We start from the raw sequence: 18,547 nt of genomic DNA, 5'->3' as shown, positions 1-18,547 counted from the left end.
AAAGTATTCGGCCCCCTTGAATTTTTCGACCTTTTGCCACATTTCAGGCTTCAAACATAAAGATATAAAACTGTATTTTTTTTGTGAAGAATCAACAACAAGTTACACAATTATGAAGTGGAACGAAATTTACTGGATATTTCAAACTTTTTTAACAAATAAAAAACTGAAAAATTGGCCGTGCAAAATTATTCAGCCACTTTACTTTCAGTGCAGCAAACTCTCTCCAGAAGTTCAGTGAGGATCTCTGAATGATCCAATGTTGACCTAAATGACTAATGATGATAAATAGAATCCACCTGTGTGTAATCAAGTCTCCGTATAAATACACCTGCTCTGTGATAGTCTCAGAGGTCCGTTTAAAGCGCAGAGAGCATCATGAAGAACAAGGAACACACCAGGCAGGTCCGAGATACTATTGTGGAGAAGTTTAAAGCCGGATTTGGATACAAAAAGATTTCCCAAGCTTTAAACATCCCAAGGAGCACTGTGCAAGTGACAATATTGAAATGGAAGGAGTATCAGACCACTGCAAATCTACGAAGACCCGGCCGTCCCTCTAAACTTTCAGCTCATACAAGGAGAAGACCGATCAGAGATGCAGCCAAGAGGCCCATGATCACTCTGGATGAACTGCAGAGATCTACAGCTGAGGTGGGAGACTCTGTCCATAGGACAACAATCAGTCGTATACTGCACAAATCTGGCCTTTATGGAAGAGTGGCAAGAAGAAAGCCATTTCTTAAAGATATCCATAAAAAATGTTGTTTAAAGTTTGCCACTAGCCACCTGGGAGACACACCAAACATGTGGAAGAAGGTGCTGTGGTCAGATGAAACCAAAATCGAACTTTTTGGCAACAATGCAAAACGTTATGTTTGGCGTAAAAGCAACACAGCTCATCACCCTGAACACACCATCCCCACTGTCAAACATGGTGGTGGCAGCATCATGGTTTGGGCCAGCTTTTCTTCAGCAGGGGCAGGGAAGATGGTTAAAATTGATGGGAAGATGGATGGAGCCAAATACAGGACCATTCTGGAAGAAAACCTGATGGAGTCTGCAAAAGACCTGAGACTGGGACGGAGATTTGTCTTCCAACAAGACAATGATCCAAAACATAAAGCAAAATCTACAATGGAATGGTTCACAAATAAACATATCCAGGTGTTAGAATGGCCAAGTCAAAGTCCAGACCTGAATCCAATCGAGAATCTGTGGAAAGAACTGAAAACTGCTGTTCACAAACGCTCTCCATCCAACCTCACTGAGCTCGAGCTGTTTTGCAAGGAGGAATGGGCAAAAATTTCAGTCTCTTAAGGGGGCTGAATAATTTAGCACGCACAATTTTTCAGTTTTTTATTTGTTAAAAAAGTTTGAAATATCCAATAAATTTCGTTCCACTTCATGATTGTGTCCCCCTTGTTGATTCTTCACAAAAAATTACAGTTTTATATCTTTATGTTTGAAGCCTGAAATGTGGCAAAAGGTCGAAAAGTTCAAGGGGGCCGAATACTTTCGCAAGGCACTGTATGTACCATTCACTTTGAATGTGACTGTCTTTACAGAGTCAGCGGTCGTGATTAGATGAGCTTGTTTTGAGATCAAAGCGAGAGCTGCATGTAGCCACGTTTGTTCATACCCTTTGCTAGTTAGTGAGTTATTAGCCCAGTTCTAGATATGTTTTAGTCAGCAATGGGGGAGTGGTTGCTTCCTACAAGACACAACACGTGCATTTCTAGACATCTTTAAAAAGGGAGTCAGTTAAAGAGCTTTTTTGTCTTAAAGGGGCAGTGTTGTATTTGTATTGTATTTGTCTGATTCTCTGTAATAATGGTATGGGAATAAAATGGTTTCTTGCATCAAACGACTCAACAACATTTTCAGTCACCTCCTTGTCTGAAGGACAAGTGGATAAAAAGGTTAATGTCAAGCCCTGAATGTTTTTTTCAAAAGTCTGAACACCACACATTGGCTGCTACTGTAGGCTGAATGATAGAACAGCTATTTCCATGTTAAAATGTTATGGGATGCATTTTCTCCATTGTTTTTGATGGTAGACCAAACTGGTAGGTCTACATTATGATCAAATAGCCACAGTAGCCTACCTGGCCACTGTTAAAACTGTAACTTAAAGCTGGTACAGCCTCAGTGACCACTGTTAAAACTGTAACTTAAAGCTGGTACAGCCTCAGTGACCACTGTTAAAACTGTAACTTAAAGCTGGTACAGCCTCAGTGATCACTGTTAAAACTGTAACTTAAAGCTGGTACAGCCTCAGTGATCACTGTTAAAACTGTAACTTAAAGCTGGTACAGCCTCAGTGACCACTGTTAAAACTGTAACTTAAAGCTGGTACAGCCTCAGTGATCACTGTTAAAACTGTAACTTAAAGCTGGTACAGCCTCAGTGATCACTGTTAAAACTGTAACTTAAAGCTGGTACAGCCTCAGTGACCACTGTTAAAACTGTAACTTCAAGCTGGTACAGCCTCAGTGACCACTGGTAAAACTGTAACTTCAAGCTGGTACAGCCTCAGTGATCACTGTTAAAACTGTAACTTAAAGCTGGTACAGCCTCAGTGATCACTGTTAAAACTGTAACTTAAAGCTGGTACAGCCTCAGTGACCACAGTAAACGCGCGCCAGAAGTTGCGCAGAATTTTCACAACATTCAAGTTTTCGCTCAGCAGAACTGAAATATACTCAGTGCAGAAAGCACTTAGAGGGAACAGTGGTCGTCACCCTACTATGAATATTACTGGATCCAGGTACTGCCCTCGGGCCTTATTGCTTCATTGTATCTCTCTTTCTCTCTTTATTTCTCTCTCTCTCTCTCTCTCTCTCTCTCTCTGTCTCTCTGTCTCTCTCTCTCTCTGTCTCTCTCTCTCTCTGTCTGTCTAAGCGGTCTCTCTCTCTCTCGCTGTCTGTCTAAGTGGTCTCTCTCTCTCTCGCTGTCTGTCTAAGTGGTCTCTCTGTCTGTCTAAGTGGTCTCTCTCTCTGTCTGTCTCAGTGGTCTCTCTCTGTCTGTCTAAGTGGTCTCTCTCTCGTCTGTCTAAGTGGTCTCTCTCTGTCTCTCTCGTCTGTCTAAGCGGTCTCACTGTCTGTCTCTCTCGTCTGTCTAAGCGGTCTCTCTCGTCTGTCTAAGCGGTCTCTCTGTCTGTCTAAGTGGTCTCTGTCTGTCTAAGTGGTCTCTCACTCTCTCTCTGTCTTTCTAAGTGGTCTCTCTCTGTCTTTCTAATTGGTCTCTCTCTGTCCAAGCGGTCTCTCTCTCTCTCTCTTTGTCTCTTTGTCTGTCTAAGTGGTCTCTCTCCGTCTGTTTAAGTGGTCTCTCTCTGTCTCTCTGTCTGTCTAAGCGGGCTCTCTCTGTCTCTTTGTCTATGCGGTCTCTCTCTGTCTGTCTAAGTGGTCTCTCTCTGTCTGTCTAAGTGGTCTCTGTCTGTCTGTCTAAGCGGTCTCTCTGTCTCTGTCTGTCTGTCTAAGCGGTCTCTCTCTGTCTCTCTCGTCTGTCTAAGCGGTCTCTGTCTGTCTAAGTGGTCTCTCTCTGTCTCGCTCGTCTGGCTAAGTGGTCTCTCTGTCTGTCTAAGTGGTCTCTCTCTCGTCTGTCTAAGTGGTCTCTCTCTCGTCTGTCTAAGTGGCCTCTCTCTCGTCTGTCTAAGTGGCCTCTCTGTCTCTCTCTCGTCTGTCTAAGTGGTCTCTCTCTCGTCTGTCTAAGTGGCCTCTCTCTCGTCTGTCTAAGTGGCCTCTCTGTCTCTCTCTCGTCTGTCTAAGTGGCCTCTCTGTCTCTCTCTCGTCTGTCTAAGTGGCCTCTCTGTCTCTCTCTCGTCTGTCTAAGTGGCCTCTCTGTCTCTCTCTCGTCTGTCTAAGTGGCCTCTCTCTCGTCTGTCTAAGTGGCCTCTCTCTCGTCTGTCTAAGTGGCCTCTCTGTCTCTCTCTCGGCTGTCTAAGTGGCCTCTGTCTCTCTCGTCTGTCTAAGCGGTCTCTCCTCTGGATGTCTTATGTTAAGTCATGAGATGAACTTCCTCTTATCAAGACAGTGAAACACTTCATAGAGTTTGTTCATACTGTAAATGCTGTGTATACATGTCAACTTCGGCAGCCATTTTGCTCAGATCTAACCAACCACCCCTCTCTCTTCTCCCGTTGCCCAGGTCCCATGACACGACCCTGGACTACTATGTCAACGTGACAACGGGCTGTACCACTGACTCCCCCAGCGCGGGGGTGCGTCTGGAGGTGGGTGTTTGTTTAAACTTAAATGTATAATTCATGGGCGCTTTGAGTCGGTGTCATAACACATTTTAAGTGCATTATAAAGGACGTTATAAAGCATTATACATACACTTACAGAACAGTTTATTAGGTAGACCACCTCGTACACCAACATGGATTGCTCCTACAGACAGTGTTAGGTAGACCACCTCGTACACCGACATGGTTAGCTACTACAGACAGTGTTAGGTAGACCACCTCGTACACCGACATGGTTAGCTCCTACAAACAGTGTTAGGTAGACCACCTCGTACACCGACATGGTTAGCTCCTACAGACAGTGTTAGGTAGACCACCTCGTACACCGACATGGTTAGCTCCTACAGACAGTGTTAGGTAGACCACCTCGTACACCGACATGGTTAGCTCCTACAGACAGTGAGTCACGTGTCCAGGGCTTGCTATATAAAGCAGGCAGACAGGCATCGAGGCATTCAGTTACTGTTCCATTGAACGTTAAAATGGACAAAACGAGTGACCTAAGAGACTCTGAGCGTGGTGCAGTGGTATGATCGTTGGTGCCAGGCACGCCGGATCCAGTGTCTCAGAAATGGCCGCCCTCCTGGGCTTTTCACACACTACAGTCTAGGGTTTCCCAAGAATGATGTGACAAACACAAAACATCCAGTCAGCGGCAGTCCTGTGGGTGAAAACAGCTCCGTGATGAGAGAGGTCGAAAGAGAATGGCAAGAATCGTGCAAGCGAACATTCGGGGCCACAAACAGACAAATAACGGAGCAGTACAACAGTGGTGTGCAGAACGGCATCTCAGAACACACAACTCGCCCCTCCTTGTCACTGATGGGCTATTACAGCAGACGACCACACCGGGTTCCACTACTATCAGCTATAAACAAGAAGAAGTGGCTCCAGTGGGCAGGCCGTCACCAACACTGGGCAATGGACCCATCCTGCCTGGTGGCGGTGGTGTACTGGTGTGGGGAATGTTTTCCTAGCACACGTTAGGTCTCTTGATACCAACTGAGCACCGATGGAACGCCACAGCCAATCAGAACGTTGTTGCTGACCAAACCCAATAGAACATCTCTGGGATGAGATGGAGCAGGCTGTTGGCAGCAGGAATGTACCACCGTCCAATCTGCAGCAACTGTGTAACGCCATCGCGTCAGCATGAACCGGCATCCCTGTGGAACGTCCCCGACACCTTGTAGAATCCATGCCCCGAAGAATTCGGGCTGTTCTGGAGGAAAGGGGGGGGGGGGGTTCGATCGGGTACTAGATGGGTGTACCTAATAAACTATCCGGTGAGCGTATGTAGTTCATAGAATCTGTTCTTAAACCCTTCCTCTGTCTAGGGTGGTGACACACACTGACAAACTCTCTAAGAAGGAAACCAAGTGTTGACCTGTGTTGAAAACCCTTCCCTTCTAAATATCTCTCTGACTCATTCCATCCCTTCTCTAGGTGGGTGTGTTTGCGTCCCTGTGCCAGTACTTCAGCGAGAGCGCCAAGCTGTGGCGTACAGACGGCATGGTGCCGCTGGCAGAGACTAATGCCAGCCGGGCCGTCTGCAGCACCCGTCACCTCACAGCTTTCGCTGCCAGTCTCTTCGTTCCACCTGACGCTGTCACCTTCATACGGCCTGTAAGTACGGGCAGCAGGTGGTTAGAGCATTAGGCCAGTAACCGAAAGGTTGCTAGATCGAATCCCGAGCTGACAAGGTAAAAATCTGTTGTTCTGCCCTGAACAATGCCGTTAACCCACTGTTCCTAGGCCGTCATTGTAAATAATAATTCACTTAACTGACTTGCCTAGTTAAATAAAGGTTAAATATATATATATATTTTTAAAGTAGAGATACACCTGATAATACACACACACACACACACACACCTAATAATACACACACACCTAATAATACACACACACACCTGATAATACACACACCTGATAATACACACACATACACCTGATAAACACACACACACCTGATAATACACACACACACCTAATAATACACACACACACACACCTGATAAACACACAAACACCTGATAATACACACACACACATACCTAATAATACACATACACACACCTGATAATACACACACACACACACCTGATAAACACACACACACCTAATAATACACACACACGCCTGATAATACACACGCACCTGATAATACACACACACACACCTGATAATACACACACAGATGGCGCCGACAGAGATGGTCGCCTCGTTTCTAGTCCTTAGGAAACTATGCAGTATTTAGTTTTTTTATATATAATTTCTTACATTGTTAGCCCAGAAAATCTTAAGTGTTATTACATTCAGCCGGGAAGAACTATTGGATATCAGAACGAAGTCACCTTATCAACATTATGACCAGGAATACAACTTTCCCGAAGTGGATCCTTTGTTCGGTTCACCACCCAGGACATTGGATCTAATACCAGAGGCCGACCCAAAACAACGTCGCCGCAGAAGAGGAAGACGGAGCTGCCTCTCACCGCTTCGGAGTATATTACTCGCCAATGTCTAGTCTCTAGACAACAAGGTAGACGAAATTATGGCAAGGGTTGCCTTTCAGAGAGACATCAGAGATTGTAACATTCTCTGTTTCACGGAAACATGGCTCTCTCTGGATATGTTGTTGGTGTCTGTACAGCCACTGGGATTCTTCATGCGTCGCACCGACAGAAATAAACATCTCTCTGGGAAGAAGGTTCATGATTAACGAATCATGGTGTAATTATAACAACATAGAGGAACTCAAGTCCTTTGGTTCACCTGACTTAGAATTCCTTACAATCGAATGCCGACCATATCATCTCCCAAGAGAATTCTCGTCGGTTATTGTCACAGCCGTGTAAAGCCCCCCTCAAGCGAATACCACAACGGCCCTCAAGGAACTTCACTGGACTCTATGTAAGCTGGAAACCACATACCCTGAGTCTGCATTTATTGTAGATGGGGATTTTAACAAAGTAAATCTGAGAACAAGGCTACCTAAATTCTATCAGCATATTGATTGTAGCACTCGCGTGGGCAATACTCTGGATCACTGCTACTCCAACTTCCACGATGCAAGGCCCTCCCCCGCCCTCCCTTCGGCAAATCCGACCACGACTCCATTTTCCTCCTACTGTCCTATAGGCAGAAACTCAAACAGGATGCACCCGTGACAAGAACCATTCAACGCTGGTCTGACCAATCAGAATCCACGCTTCAAGATTGTTTTGATCACGCGGACTGGGAAATGTTCCTGGCAGCCTCAGAGAATAACATCGATTAATATGCTGATTCGGGGAGTGAGTTTATAAGGAAGTGCATTGGAGATGTTGTACCCACGGTGACTATCAAAATCTGAAAGCGCGACCCACCGCATTTAACCATGGAAAGATGACTGAGAATATGGCCGAATACAAACAGTGTAGTTATTCCCTACCGCAAGGCAATCAAACAAACAATATGTTGGTATAGGGACAAAATGGAGTCGCAATTCAACGGCTCAGACATTAGATGTATGTGGCAGGGTCTACAGGCAATTGCGGACTACAAAAAGAAAACCAGCCACGTCACGGACACTGACGTCTTGCTTCCAGACAAACGAAACACCTTCTTTGCCAGCTTTGAGGATAATACATTGCCACCAATGCGACCCGCTACCAAGGACTGCAGGCCTCCCCTCTCCTTCTCCGTGGCCGATGTGAGTAAGACATTTAAACGTGTTAACCCTCCCAAGGCTACTGGCCCAGACGGCATCCCTCAGAGCATGCCCAGACCAGCTGGCTGATGTGTTTACGGACATATTCAATCTCTCCCTATCCCAGTCTACTGTCCCCACATGCTTCAAGATGGCCACCATTGTTCCTGTACCCAAGAAGGCAAAGGTAACTGAACTATATGACTATCGCCCCATAGCACTCACTTCTGTCATCATGAAGTGCTTTGAGAGACTAGTCAAGGATCATATCACCACCACCTTACCTGACACCCTATACCCACCTTAGTTTGCATTCCGCCCCAATAGATCCACAGACGATGCAATCGCCATCACACTGCACATTGCCCTAACCCATCTGGACAAGAGGAATACCTATGTAAGAATGATGTTCATTGACTACAGCTCAGCATTCAACACCATAGTACCCTCCAAGCTCATTATCAAGCTGGAGGCCCAGGGTCTGAACCCCGCCCTATGCAATTGGGTCCTGGACTTTCTGACGGGCCGCCCCCCTGGTGGTGGAGGTAGGAAACAACATCTCCACTTCGCTGATCCTCAACACTGGGGCCCCACAAGGGTGCGTTCTCAGCCCTCTCCTGTACTCCCTGTTCACCCATGACTGCGTGGCCATGCACGCCTCCAACTCAATCATCAAGTTTGCAGACGACACTACAGTAGTAAGCTTGATTACCAACAACAACGAGACACCCTACAGGGAGGAGGTGAGGGCCCTCGGAGTGTGGTGTCAGGAAAACAACCTCTCACTCAACGTCAACAAAACAAAGGAGATGATCGTGGACTTCAGGAAACAGCAGAGGGAGCAGCCCCATATCTACATCGACTGGACAGCAGTGGAGAAGGTGGAAAAGTTCCTTGGCGTACACATCACGGACAAACTGAAATGGTCCACCCACACAGACAGCGTGGTGAAGAAGGTGCAGCAGCGCCTCTTCAACCTCAGGAGGCTGAAGAAATTTGGCTTGTCACCTAAAACCTTCACAAACCTTTACAAATTGAGAGCATCCTGTCGGGCTGTATCACCGCCTGGTACGGCAGCTGCTCCGCCCATAACCGTAAGGCTCTCCAGAGGGTAGTGAGGTCTGCACAACGCATCACCGGGGGCAAACTACCTGCCCTCCAGGACACCTACACCACCCGATGTCACAGGGAGGCCAAAAGATCATCAAGGACAACAACCACCCGAGCCACTGCCTGTTCACCCCGCTATCATCCAGAAGGCGAGGTCAGTACAGGTGCATCAAAGCTGGAACCGAGAGACTGAAAAACAGCTTCTATCTCAAGGCCATCAGACTGTTAAACAGCCATCACTAACATTGAGAGGCTGCTGCCGACATCAAATCATTGGCCACTTTAATAAATGGATCATATGTAAACATTACTAAAGTGGCATTATTTAAAGTGACTAGCACTTTAAATAATGCCACTTTAGTAATGTTTACATATCTTACATTACTCATCTCATTTTATACCATCTATTGCATTTTGCCTTTGCCGCTACATGTACATATTCATTCCTTTACACTTGTGTGTGTATAAGGTAGTTGTTGTGGAATTGTTAGATTACTTGTTAGATATTACTGCATTGTCAGAACTAGAAGCACAAGCATTTCACTACACTCGCCTTAACATCTGCTAACCATGTGTATGTGACCATGAACATCTGCTAACCATGTGACCAATAACATCTGCTAAATATGTGTATGTGACCAATAACACCTGCTAAATATGTGTATGTGACCAATAACACCTGCTAAATATGTGAATGGACCAATAACACCTGCTAAATATGTGTTTGGACCAATATCATCTGCTAAATATGTGTATGTGACCAATTACACCTGTTAAATATGTGTATGTGACCAATAACACCTGCTAAATATGTGTATGTGACCAATAACACCTGCTAAATATGTGAATGGACCAATAACACCTGCTAAATATGTGTTTGGACCAATATCATCTGCTAAATATGTGTATGTGACCAATAACACCTGCTAAATATGTGTATGGACCAATAACACCTGCTAAATATGTGTATGGACCAATAACACCTGCTAAATATGTGTATGGACCAATAACATCTGTTAAATATGTGTATGTGACCAATGACATCTGCTAAATATGTGTATGGACCAATAACACCTGCTAAATATGTGTTTGGACCAATAACATCTGCTAAATATGTGTATGTGACCAATTACACCTGTTAAATATGTGTATGTGACCAATAACATCTGCTAAATATGTGTTTGGACCAATAACATCTGCTAAATATGTGTATGTGACCAATTACACCTGTTAAATATGTGTATGTGACCAATAACACCTGCTAAATATGTGTATGTGACCAATAACACCTGCTAAATATGTGTATGGACCAATAACACCTGCTAAATATGTGTTTGGACCAATAACACCTGCTAAATATGTGTATGGACCAATAACACCTGCTAAATATGTGAATGGACCAATAACACCTGCTAAATATGTGTTTGGACCAATATCATCTGCTAAATATGTGTATGTGACCAATTACACCTGTTAAATATGTGTATGTGACCAATAACACCTGCTAAATATGTGAATGGACCAATAACATCTGATAAATATGTGTATGGACCAATAACACCTGCTAAATATGTGTTTGGACCAATATCATCTGCTAAATATGTGTATGTGACCAATAACACCTGCTAAATATGTGTATGGACCAATAACACCTGCTAAATATGTGTATGGACCAATAACATCTGTTAAATATGTGTATGTGACCAATAACATCTGCTAAATATGTGTATGGACCAATAACACCTGCTAAATATGTGTTTGGACCAATAACATCTGCTAAATATGTGTATGTGACCAATTACACCTGTTAAATATGTGTATGGACCAATAACATCTGCTAAATATGTGTATGTGACCAATAACATCTGCTAAATATGTGTTTGGACCAATAACACCTGCTAAATATGTGTATGTGACCAATAACACCTGCTAAATATGTGTATGTGACCAATAACATCTGCTAAATATGTGTATGGACCAATAACACCTGCTAAATATGTGTTTGGACCAATAACACCTGCTAAATATGTGTATGGACCAATAACACCTGCTAAATATGTGAATGGACCAATAACACCTGCTAAATATGTGTATGTGACCAATAACATCTGCTAAATATGTGTATGTGACCAATAACACCTGCTAAATATGTGTATGGACCAATAACACCTGCTAAATATGTGTTTGGACCAATAACACCTGCTAAATATGTGTATGGACCAATAACACCTGCTAAATATGTGAATGGACCAATAACACCTGCTAAATATGTGTTTGGACCAATATCATCTGCTAAATATGTGTATGTGACCAATTACACCTGTTAAATATGTGTATGTGACCAATAACACCTGCTAAATATGTGAATGGACCAATAACACCTGCTAAATATGTGTTTGGACCAATATCATCTGCTAAATATGTGTATGTGACCAATAACACCTGCTAAATATGTGTATGGACCAATAACACCTGCTAAATATGTGTATGGACCAATAACATCTGTTAAATATGTGTATGTGACCAATAACATCTGCTAAATATGTGTATGGACCAATAACACCTGCTAAATATGTGTTTGGACCAATAACATCTGCTAAATATGTGTATGTGACCAATTACACCTGTTAAATATGTGTATGGACCAATAACATCTGCTAAATATGTGTATGTGACCAATAACATCTGCTAAATATGTGTTTGGACCAATAACACCTGCTAAATATGTGTATGTGACCAATAACACCTGCTAAATATGTGTATGGACCAATAACATCTGCTAAATATGTGTATGTGACCAATAACATCTGCTAAATATGTGTTTGGACCAATAACACCTGCTAAATATGTGTATGTGACCAATAACACCTGCTAAATATGTGTATGGACCAATAACACCTGTTAAATATGTGTTTGGACCAATAACATCTGCTAACCATGTGTATGCGATAACATCTGCTAAATATGTGTATGTGACTAATAACATCTGCTAAATATGTGTATGGACCAATAACATCTGCTAAATATGTGTATGTGACCATTAACACCTGTTAAATATGTGTATGGACCAATAACATCTGCTAAATATGTGTATGTGACCAATAACATCTGCTAACCATGTGTATGTGACCAATAAAATGTGATTTATTTTGACACACTTAGTAATACACTTCTGGTCCAAGCCAACCGCCTGAGGAAACGCACAGTAATGTTACGATGCCATACTGTGAAATCAGCTGACTTTCACACACACACATTTTCTCACACTCTCCTCTCGTCCTTTAGGAGCGGGGGGGTCCCAGCCTGGTCGTGTTGTTGACGTGTGTGGTGGGGTTGCTGTGTTACGCCGTGGCGGCGGCCATCTTACATAAACTTGACCAGCTGGACCTGAGGAGGGCGGGGACGGTGCCGCTCTGTGGACACGACGGAACATTCAAGTATGAGGTGCAGGTCAAGACCGGCTTCAGCCGTGGGGCAGGTGAGAAGGCAAAGGTTCCGGATTCAAATGGAAAGAAATTAGACTTTTAATCAATCAATCAAATTGTATTCACAAAGGGCAGAAACGTATCACATATCGCACTAATACTCAAGTCATGAAGATCTCATGTTGGGAGAAAGACAGCAACCCCTCAGTCTGCAACCCTCAGACAGCAACCCCTCAGTCTGCAACCCTCAGACAGCAACCCCTCAGTCTGCAACCCTCAGACAGCAACCCCTCAGTCTGCAACCCTCAGACAGCAACCCCTCAGTCTGCAACCCTCAGACAGCAACCCCTCAGTCTGCAACCCTCAGACAGCAACCCCTCAGTCTGCAACCCTCAGACAGCAACCCCTCAGTCTGCAACCCTCAGACAGCAACCCCTCAGTCTGCAACCCTCAGACAGCAACCCCTCAGTCTGCAACCCTCAGACAGCAACCGCTCAGTCTGCAACCCTCAGACAGCAACCCCCTCAGACAGCAACCCCCTCAGACAGCAACCCCTCAGACAGCAACCCTCAGACAGCAACCCCCTCAGTCTGCAACCCTCAGACAGCAACCCCCTCAGACAGCAACCCCCTCAGACAGCAACCCCCTCAGTCTGCAACCTCTCAGACAGCAACCCCCTCAGACAGCAACCCCCTCAGACAGCAACCCCCTCAGACAGCAACCCTCAGACAGCAACCCTCAGACAGCAATTCTCAGACAGCAACCCTCAGACTGCAACCCCTCAGACAGCAACCCCTCAGACAGCAACCCTCAGACAGCAACCCCTCAGACAGCAACCCTCAGACAGCAACCCTCAGACAGCAACCCCCTCAGACATCAACCCCTCAGTCTGCAACCCTCAGACAGCAACCCCCTCAGACAGCAACCCCCTCAGACAGCAACCCCCTCAGACAGCAACCCCTCAGTCTGCAACCCTCAGACAGCAACCCCCTCAGACAGCAACCCCTCAGACAGCAACCCCCTCAGTCTGCAACCTCTCAGACAGCAACCCCCTCAGTCTGCAACCCTCAGACAGCAACCCCCTCAGACAGCAACCCCCTCAGACTGCAACCGCTCAGACAGCAACCCCCTCAGTCTGCAACCCTCAGACAGCAACCCCCTCAGTCTGCAACCCTCAGACTGCAACCCCTCAGACAGCAACCCCTCAGACAGCAACCCCCTCAGACAGCAACCCCCTCAGACAGCAACCCCTCAGACTGCAAACCCCTCAGACTGCAAACCCCTCAGACAGCAACCCCCTCAGACAGCAACCCCCTCAGTCTGCAACCCTCAGACAGCAACCCCCTCAGACAGCAACCCCCTCAGACAGCAACCCCCTCAGTCTGCAACCCTCAGACAGCAACCCCCTCAGTCTGCAACCCTCAGACAGCAACCCCCTCAGACAGCAACCCCCTCAGACTGCAACCCCTCAGACAGTAACCCCCTCAGTCTGCAACCCCTCAGTCTGCAACCCTCAGACAGCAACCCCCTCAGACAGCAACCCCCTCAGACAGCAACTCCCTCAGACAGCAACCCCCTCAGACATCAACCCCCTCAGACAGCAACCCCCTCAGACTGCAAACCCCTCAGACTGCAACCCCTCAGACAGCAACCCCCTCAGACAGCAACCCCCTCAGACAGCAACCCCTCAGACAGCAACCCCTTCAGACAGCAACCCCCTCAGACAGCAACCCCCTCAGACAGCAACCCCCTCAGTCTGCAACCCTCAGACAGCAACCCCCTCAGACAGCAACCCCCTCAGTCTGCAACCCTCAGACAGCAACCCCTCAGTCTGCAACCCTCAGACAGCAACCCCTCAGTCTGCAACCCTCAGACAGCAACCCCTCAGTCTGCAACCCTCAGACAGCAACCCCTCAGTCTGCAACCCTCAGACAGCAACCCCTCAGTCTGCAACCCTCAGACAGCAACCCCTCAGTCTGCAACCCTCAGACAGCAACCCCTCAGTCTGCAACCCTCAGACAGCAACCGCTCAGTCTGCAACCCTCAGACAGCAACCCCCTCAGACAGCAACCCCTCAGACAGCAACCCCTCAGACAGCAACCCTCAGACAGCAACCCCTCAGTCTGCAACCCTCAGACAGCAACCCCCTCAGACAGCAACCCCCTCAGTCTGCAACCTCTCAGACAGCAACCCCCTCAGACAGCAACCCCCTCAGACAGCAACCCCCTCAGACAGCAACCCTCAGACAGCAACCCTCAGACAGCAATTCTCAGACAGCAACCCTCAGACTGCAACCCCTCAGACAGCAACCCCTCAGACAGCAACCCTCAGACAGCAACCCCTCAGACAGCAACCCTCAGACAGCAACCCTCAGACAGCAACCCCCTCAGACATCAACCCCTCAGTCTGCAACCCTCAGACAGCAACCCCCTCAGACAGCAACCCCTCAGTCTGCAACCCTCAGACAGCAACCCCCTCAGACAGCAACCCCTCAGACAGCAACCCCCTCAGTCTGCAACCTCTCAGACAGCAACCCCCTCAGTCTGCAACCCTCAGACAGCAACCCCCTCAGACAGCAACCCCCTCAGACTGCAACCGCTCAGACAGCAACCCCCTCAGTCTGCAACCCTCAGACAGCAACCCCCTCAGTCTGCAACCCTCAGACTGCAAACCCCTCAGACTGCAACCCCTCAGACAGCAACCCCCTCAGACAGCAACCCCCTCAGACAGCAACCCCCTCAGACAGCAACCCCTTCAGACAGCAACCCCCTCAGACAGCAACCCCCTCAGACAGCAACCCCCTCAGTCTGCAACCCTCAGACAGCAACCCCTCAGACAGCAACCCCTCAGTCTGCAACCCTCAGACAGCAACCCCCTCAGTCTGCAACCCTCAGACAGCAACCCCCTCAGTCTGCAACCCTCAGACAGCAACCCCCTCAGACAGCAACCCCCTCAGACTGCAACCCCTCAGACAGCAACCCCCTCAGTCTGCAACCCTCAGACAGCAACCCCCTCAGTCTGCAACCCTCAGACAGCAACCCCCTCAGACAGCAACCCCTCAGACAGCAACCCCCTCAGACTGCAACCCCTCAGACTGCAACCCCTCAGACAGCAACCCCCTCAGACAGCCAAACCCCTCAGACAGCAACCCTCAGACAGCAACCCCCTCAGACAGCAACCCTCAGACAGCAACCCCCTCAGACAGCAACCCCCTCAGACAGCAAACCCCTCAGACAGCAACCCCCTCAGACAGCAACCCCTCAGTCTGCATCCCTCAGACAGCAACCCCCTCAGACAGCAACCCCTTCAGACTGCAACCCCTCAGACAGCAACCCCCTCAGACAGCAACCCTCAGACAGCAACCCCTCAGACAGCAACCCTCAGACAGCAATCCTCAGACAGCAACTCTCAGACAGCAACCCCTCAGACAGCAACCCCTCAGACAGCAACCCTCAGACAGCAACCCCTCAGACAGCAACCCCTCAGACAGCAACCCCTCAGACAGCAACCCCCTCAGACAGCAACCCCCTCAGACAGCAACCCCTCAGACAGCAACCCCCTCAGTCTGCAACCCCTCAGACAGCAACCCCCTCAGACAGCAACCCCCTCAGTCTGCAACCCCTCAGACAGCAACCCCTCAGACAGCAACCCCCTCAGACAGCAACCCCTCAGACTGCAACCGCTCAGACAGCAACCCCCTCAGTCTGCAACCCTCAGACAGCAACCCCCTCAGTCTGCAATCCTCAGACTGCAACCCCTCAGACAGCAACCCCCTCAGACAGCAACCCCCTCAGACAGCAACCCCTCAGACTGCAAACCCCTCAGACTGCAAACCCCTCAGACAGCAACCCCCTCAGACAGCAACCCCCTCAGTCTGCAACCCTCAGACAGCAACCCCCTCAGACAGCAACCCCCTCAGACAGCAATCCCCTCAGTCTGCAACCCTCAGACAGCAACGCCCTCAGTCTGCAACCCTCAGACAGCAACCCCCTCAGACAGCAACCCCCTCAGACTGCAACCCCTCAGACAGTAACCCCCTCAGTCTGCAACCCCTCAGTCTGCAACCCTCAGACAGCAACCCCCTCAGACAGCAACCCCCTCAGACAGCAACCCCTCAGACAGCAACCCCCTCAGACATCAACCCCCTCAGACAGCAACCCTCTCAGACTGCAAACCCCTCAGACTGCAACCCCTCAGACAGCAACCCCCTCAGACAGCAACCCCCTCAGACAGCAACCCCTTCAGACAGCAACCCCCTCAGACAGCAACCCCTCAGACAGCAACCCCCTCAGTCTGCAACCCTCAGACAGCAACCCCCTCAGACAGCAACCCCCTCAGACAGCAACCCCCTCACTCTGCAACCCTCAGACAGCAACCCCTCAGTCTGCAACCCTCAGACAGCAACCCCCTCAGTCTGCAACCCTCAGACAGCAACTCCCTCAGACAGCAACCCCCTCAGACTGCAACCCCTCAGACAGCAACCCCCTCAGTCTGCAACCCTCAGACAGCAACCCCCTCAGTCTGCAACCCTCAGACAGCAACCCCCTCAGACAGCAACCCCTCAGACAGCAACCACCTCAGACAGCAACCCCTCAGACTGCAACCCCTCAGACAGCAACCCCCTCAGACAGCAACCCCCTCAGACAGCAACCCTCAGACAGCAACCCCCTCAGACAGCAACCCTCAGACAGCAACCCCCTCAGACAGCAACCCCCTCAGACTGCAAACCCCTCAGACAGCAACCCCCTCAGACAGCAACCCCTCAGTCTGCATCCCTCAGACAGCAACCCCCTCAGACAGTAACCTCTCAGACTGCAGCCCTCAGACAGCAACCCCCTCAGACAGCAACCTCCTCAGACAGCAACCCCCTCAGACAGCAAACCCCTCAGACAGCAACCCCCTCAGACAGCAACCCCTCAGACAGCAACCACCTCAGACAGCAACCCCTCAGACTGCAACCCCTCAGACAGCAACCCCCTCAGACAGCAACCCCCTCAGACAGCAACCCTCAGACAGCAACCCCCTCAGACAGCAACCCTCTGACAGCAACCCCCTCAGACAGCAACCCCCTCAGACAGCAAACCCCTCAGACTGCAAACCCCTCAGACAGCAACCCCCTCAGACAGCAACCCCTCAGTCTGCATCCCTCAGACAGCAACCCCCTCAGACAGCAACCTCTCAGACTGCAGCCCTTAGACAGCAACCCCCTCAGACAGCAACCCCCTCAGACAGCAACCCCCTCAGACAGCAAACCCCTCAGACAGCAACCCCCTCAGACAGCAACCCTCTCAGACAGCAACCCCCTCAGTCTGCAACCTCTCAGACAGCAACCCCCTCAGTCTGCAACCCTCAGACAGCAACCCCCTCAGACAGCAACCCCCTCAGACAGCAACCCCCTCAGACAGCAACCCCTCAGACTGCAAACCCCTCAGACTGCAAACCCCTCAGACAGCAACCCCCTCAGACAGCAACCATCTCAGTCTGCAACCCACAGACAGCAACCCCCTCAAACAGCAACCCCCTCAGACAGCAACCCCCTCAGTCTGCAACCCTCAGACAGCAACCCCCTCAGTCTGCAACCCTCAGACAGCAACCCCCTCAGACAGCAACCCCCTCAGACAGCAACCCCTCAGACAGTAACCCCCTCAGACAGCAACCCCTCAGACAGCAACCCCCTCAGTCTGCAACCCTCAGACAGCAACCCCCTCAGACAGCAACCCCCTCAGACAGCAACCCCCTCAGACAGCAACCCCTCAGACTGCAAACCCCTCAGACTGCAACCCCTCAGACTGCAACCCCCTCAGACAGCAACCCCTCAGACAGTAACCCCCTCAGACAGCAACCCCTCAGACAGCAACCCCCTCAGACAGCAACCCCTCAGTCAGCAACCCTCAGACAGCAACCCCCTCAGACAGCAACCCCCTCAGACAGCAACCCCTCAGTCTGCAACCCTCAGACAGCAACCCCCTCAGTCTGTAACCCTCAGACAGCAACCCCCTCAGTCTGCAACCCTCAGACAGCAACCCCCTCAGACAGCAACCCCATCAGACTGCAACCCCTCAGACAGCA

General features: G+C 48.8%; 1 protein-coding gene across 4 annotated transcripts in view; it reads left to right on the top strand.

Moving 5' to 3' along the window:
* Positions 1 to 18,547, top strand: part of LOC106591398 (polycystin-1) — a 208,500-nt gene that overhangs the window by 124,801 nt on the left and 65,152 nt on the right. For all 4 annotated transcript variants that reach the window (XM_045690822.1, XM_045690823.1, XM_045690824.1 and 1 more), the window contains exons 38-40: positions 4,150 to 4,234; positions 5,696 to 5,875; positions 12,339 to 12,531. In XM_045690822.1, coding sequence (XP_045546778.1) covers positions 4,150 to 4,234; positions 5,696 to 5,875; positions 12,339 to 12,531 — 458 coding nt within the window. The remainder of the gene's footprint in view (positions 1 to 4,149; positions 4,235 to 5,695; positions 5,876 to 12,338; positions 12,532 to 18,547) is intronic.

Source organism: Salmo salar, chromosome ssa12 (assembly GCF_905237065.1).
Source record: "Salmo salar chromosome ssa12, Ssal_v3.1, whole genome shotgun sequence".
In the NCBI taxonomy this organism is placed as follows: Eukaryota; Metazoa; Chordata; class Actinopteri; order Salmoniformes; family Salmonidae; genus Salmo; species Salmo salar.
Note: the sequence above shows the minus strand (reverse complement) of the source record. Positions and strands in the feature narration are given on the sequence as shown.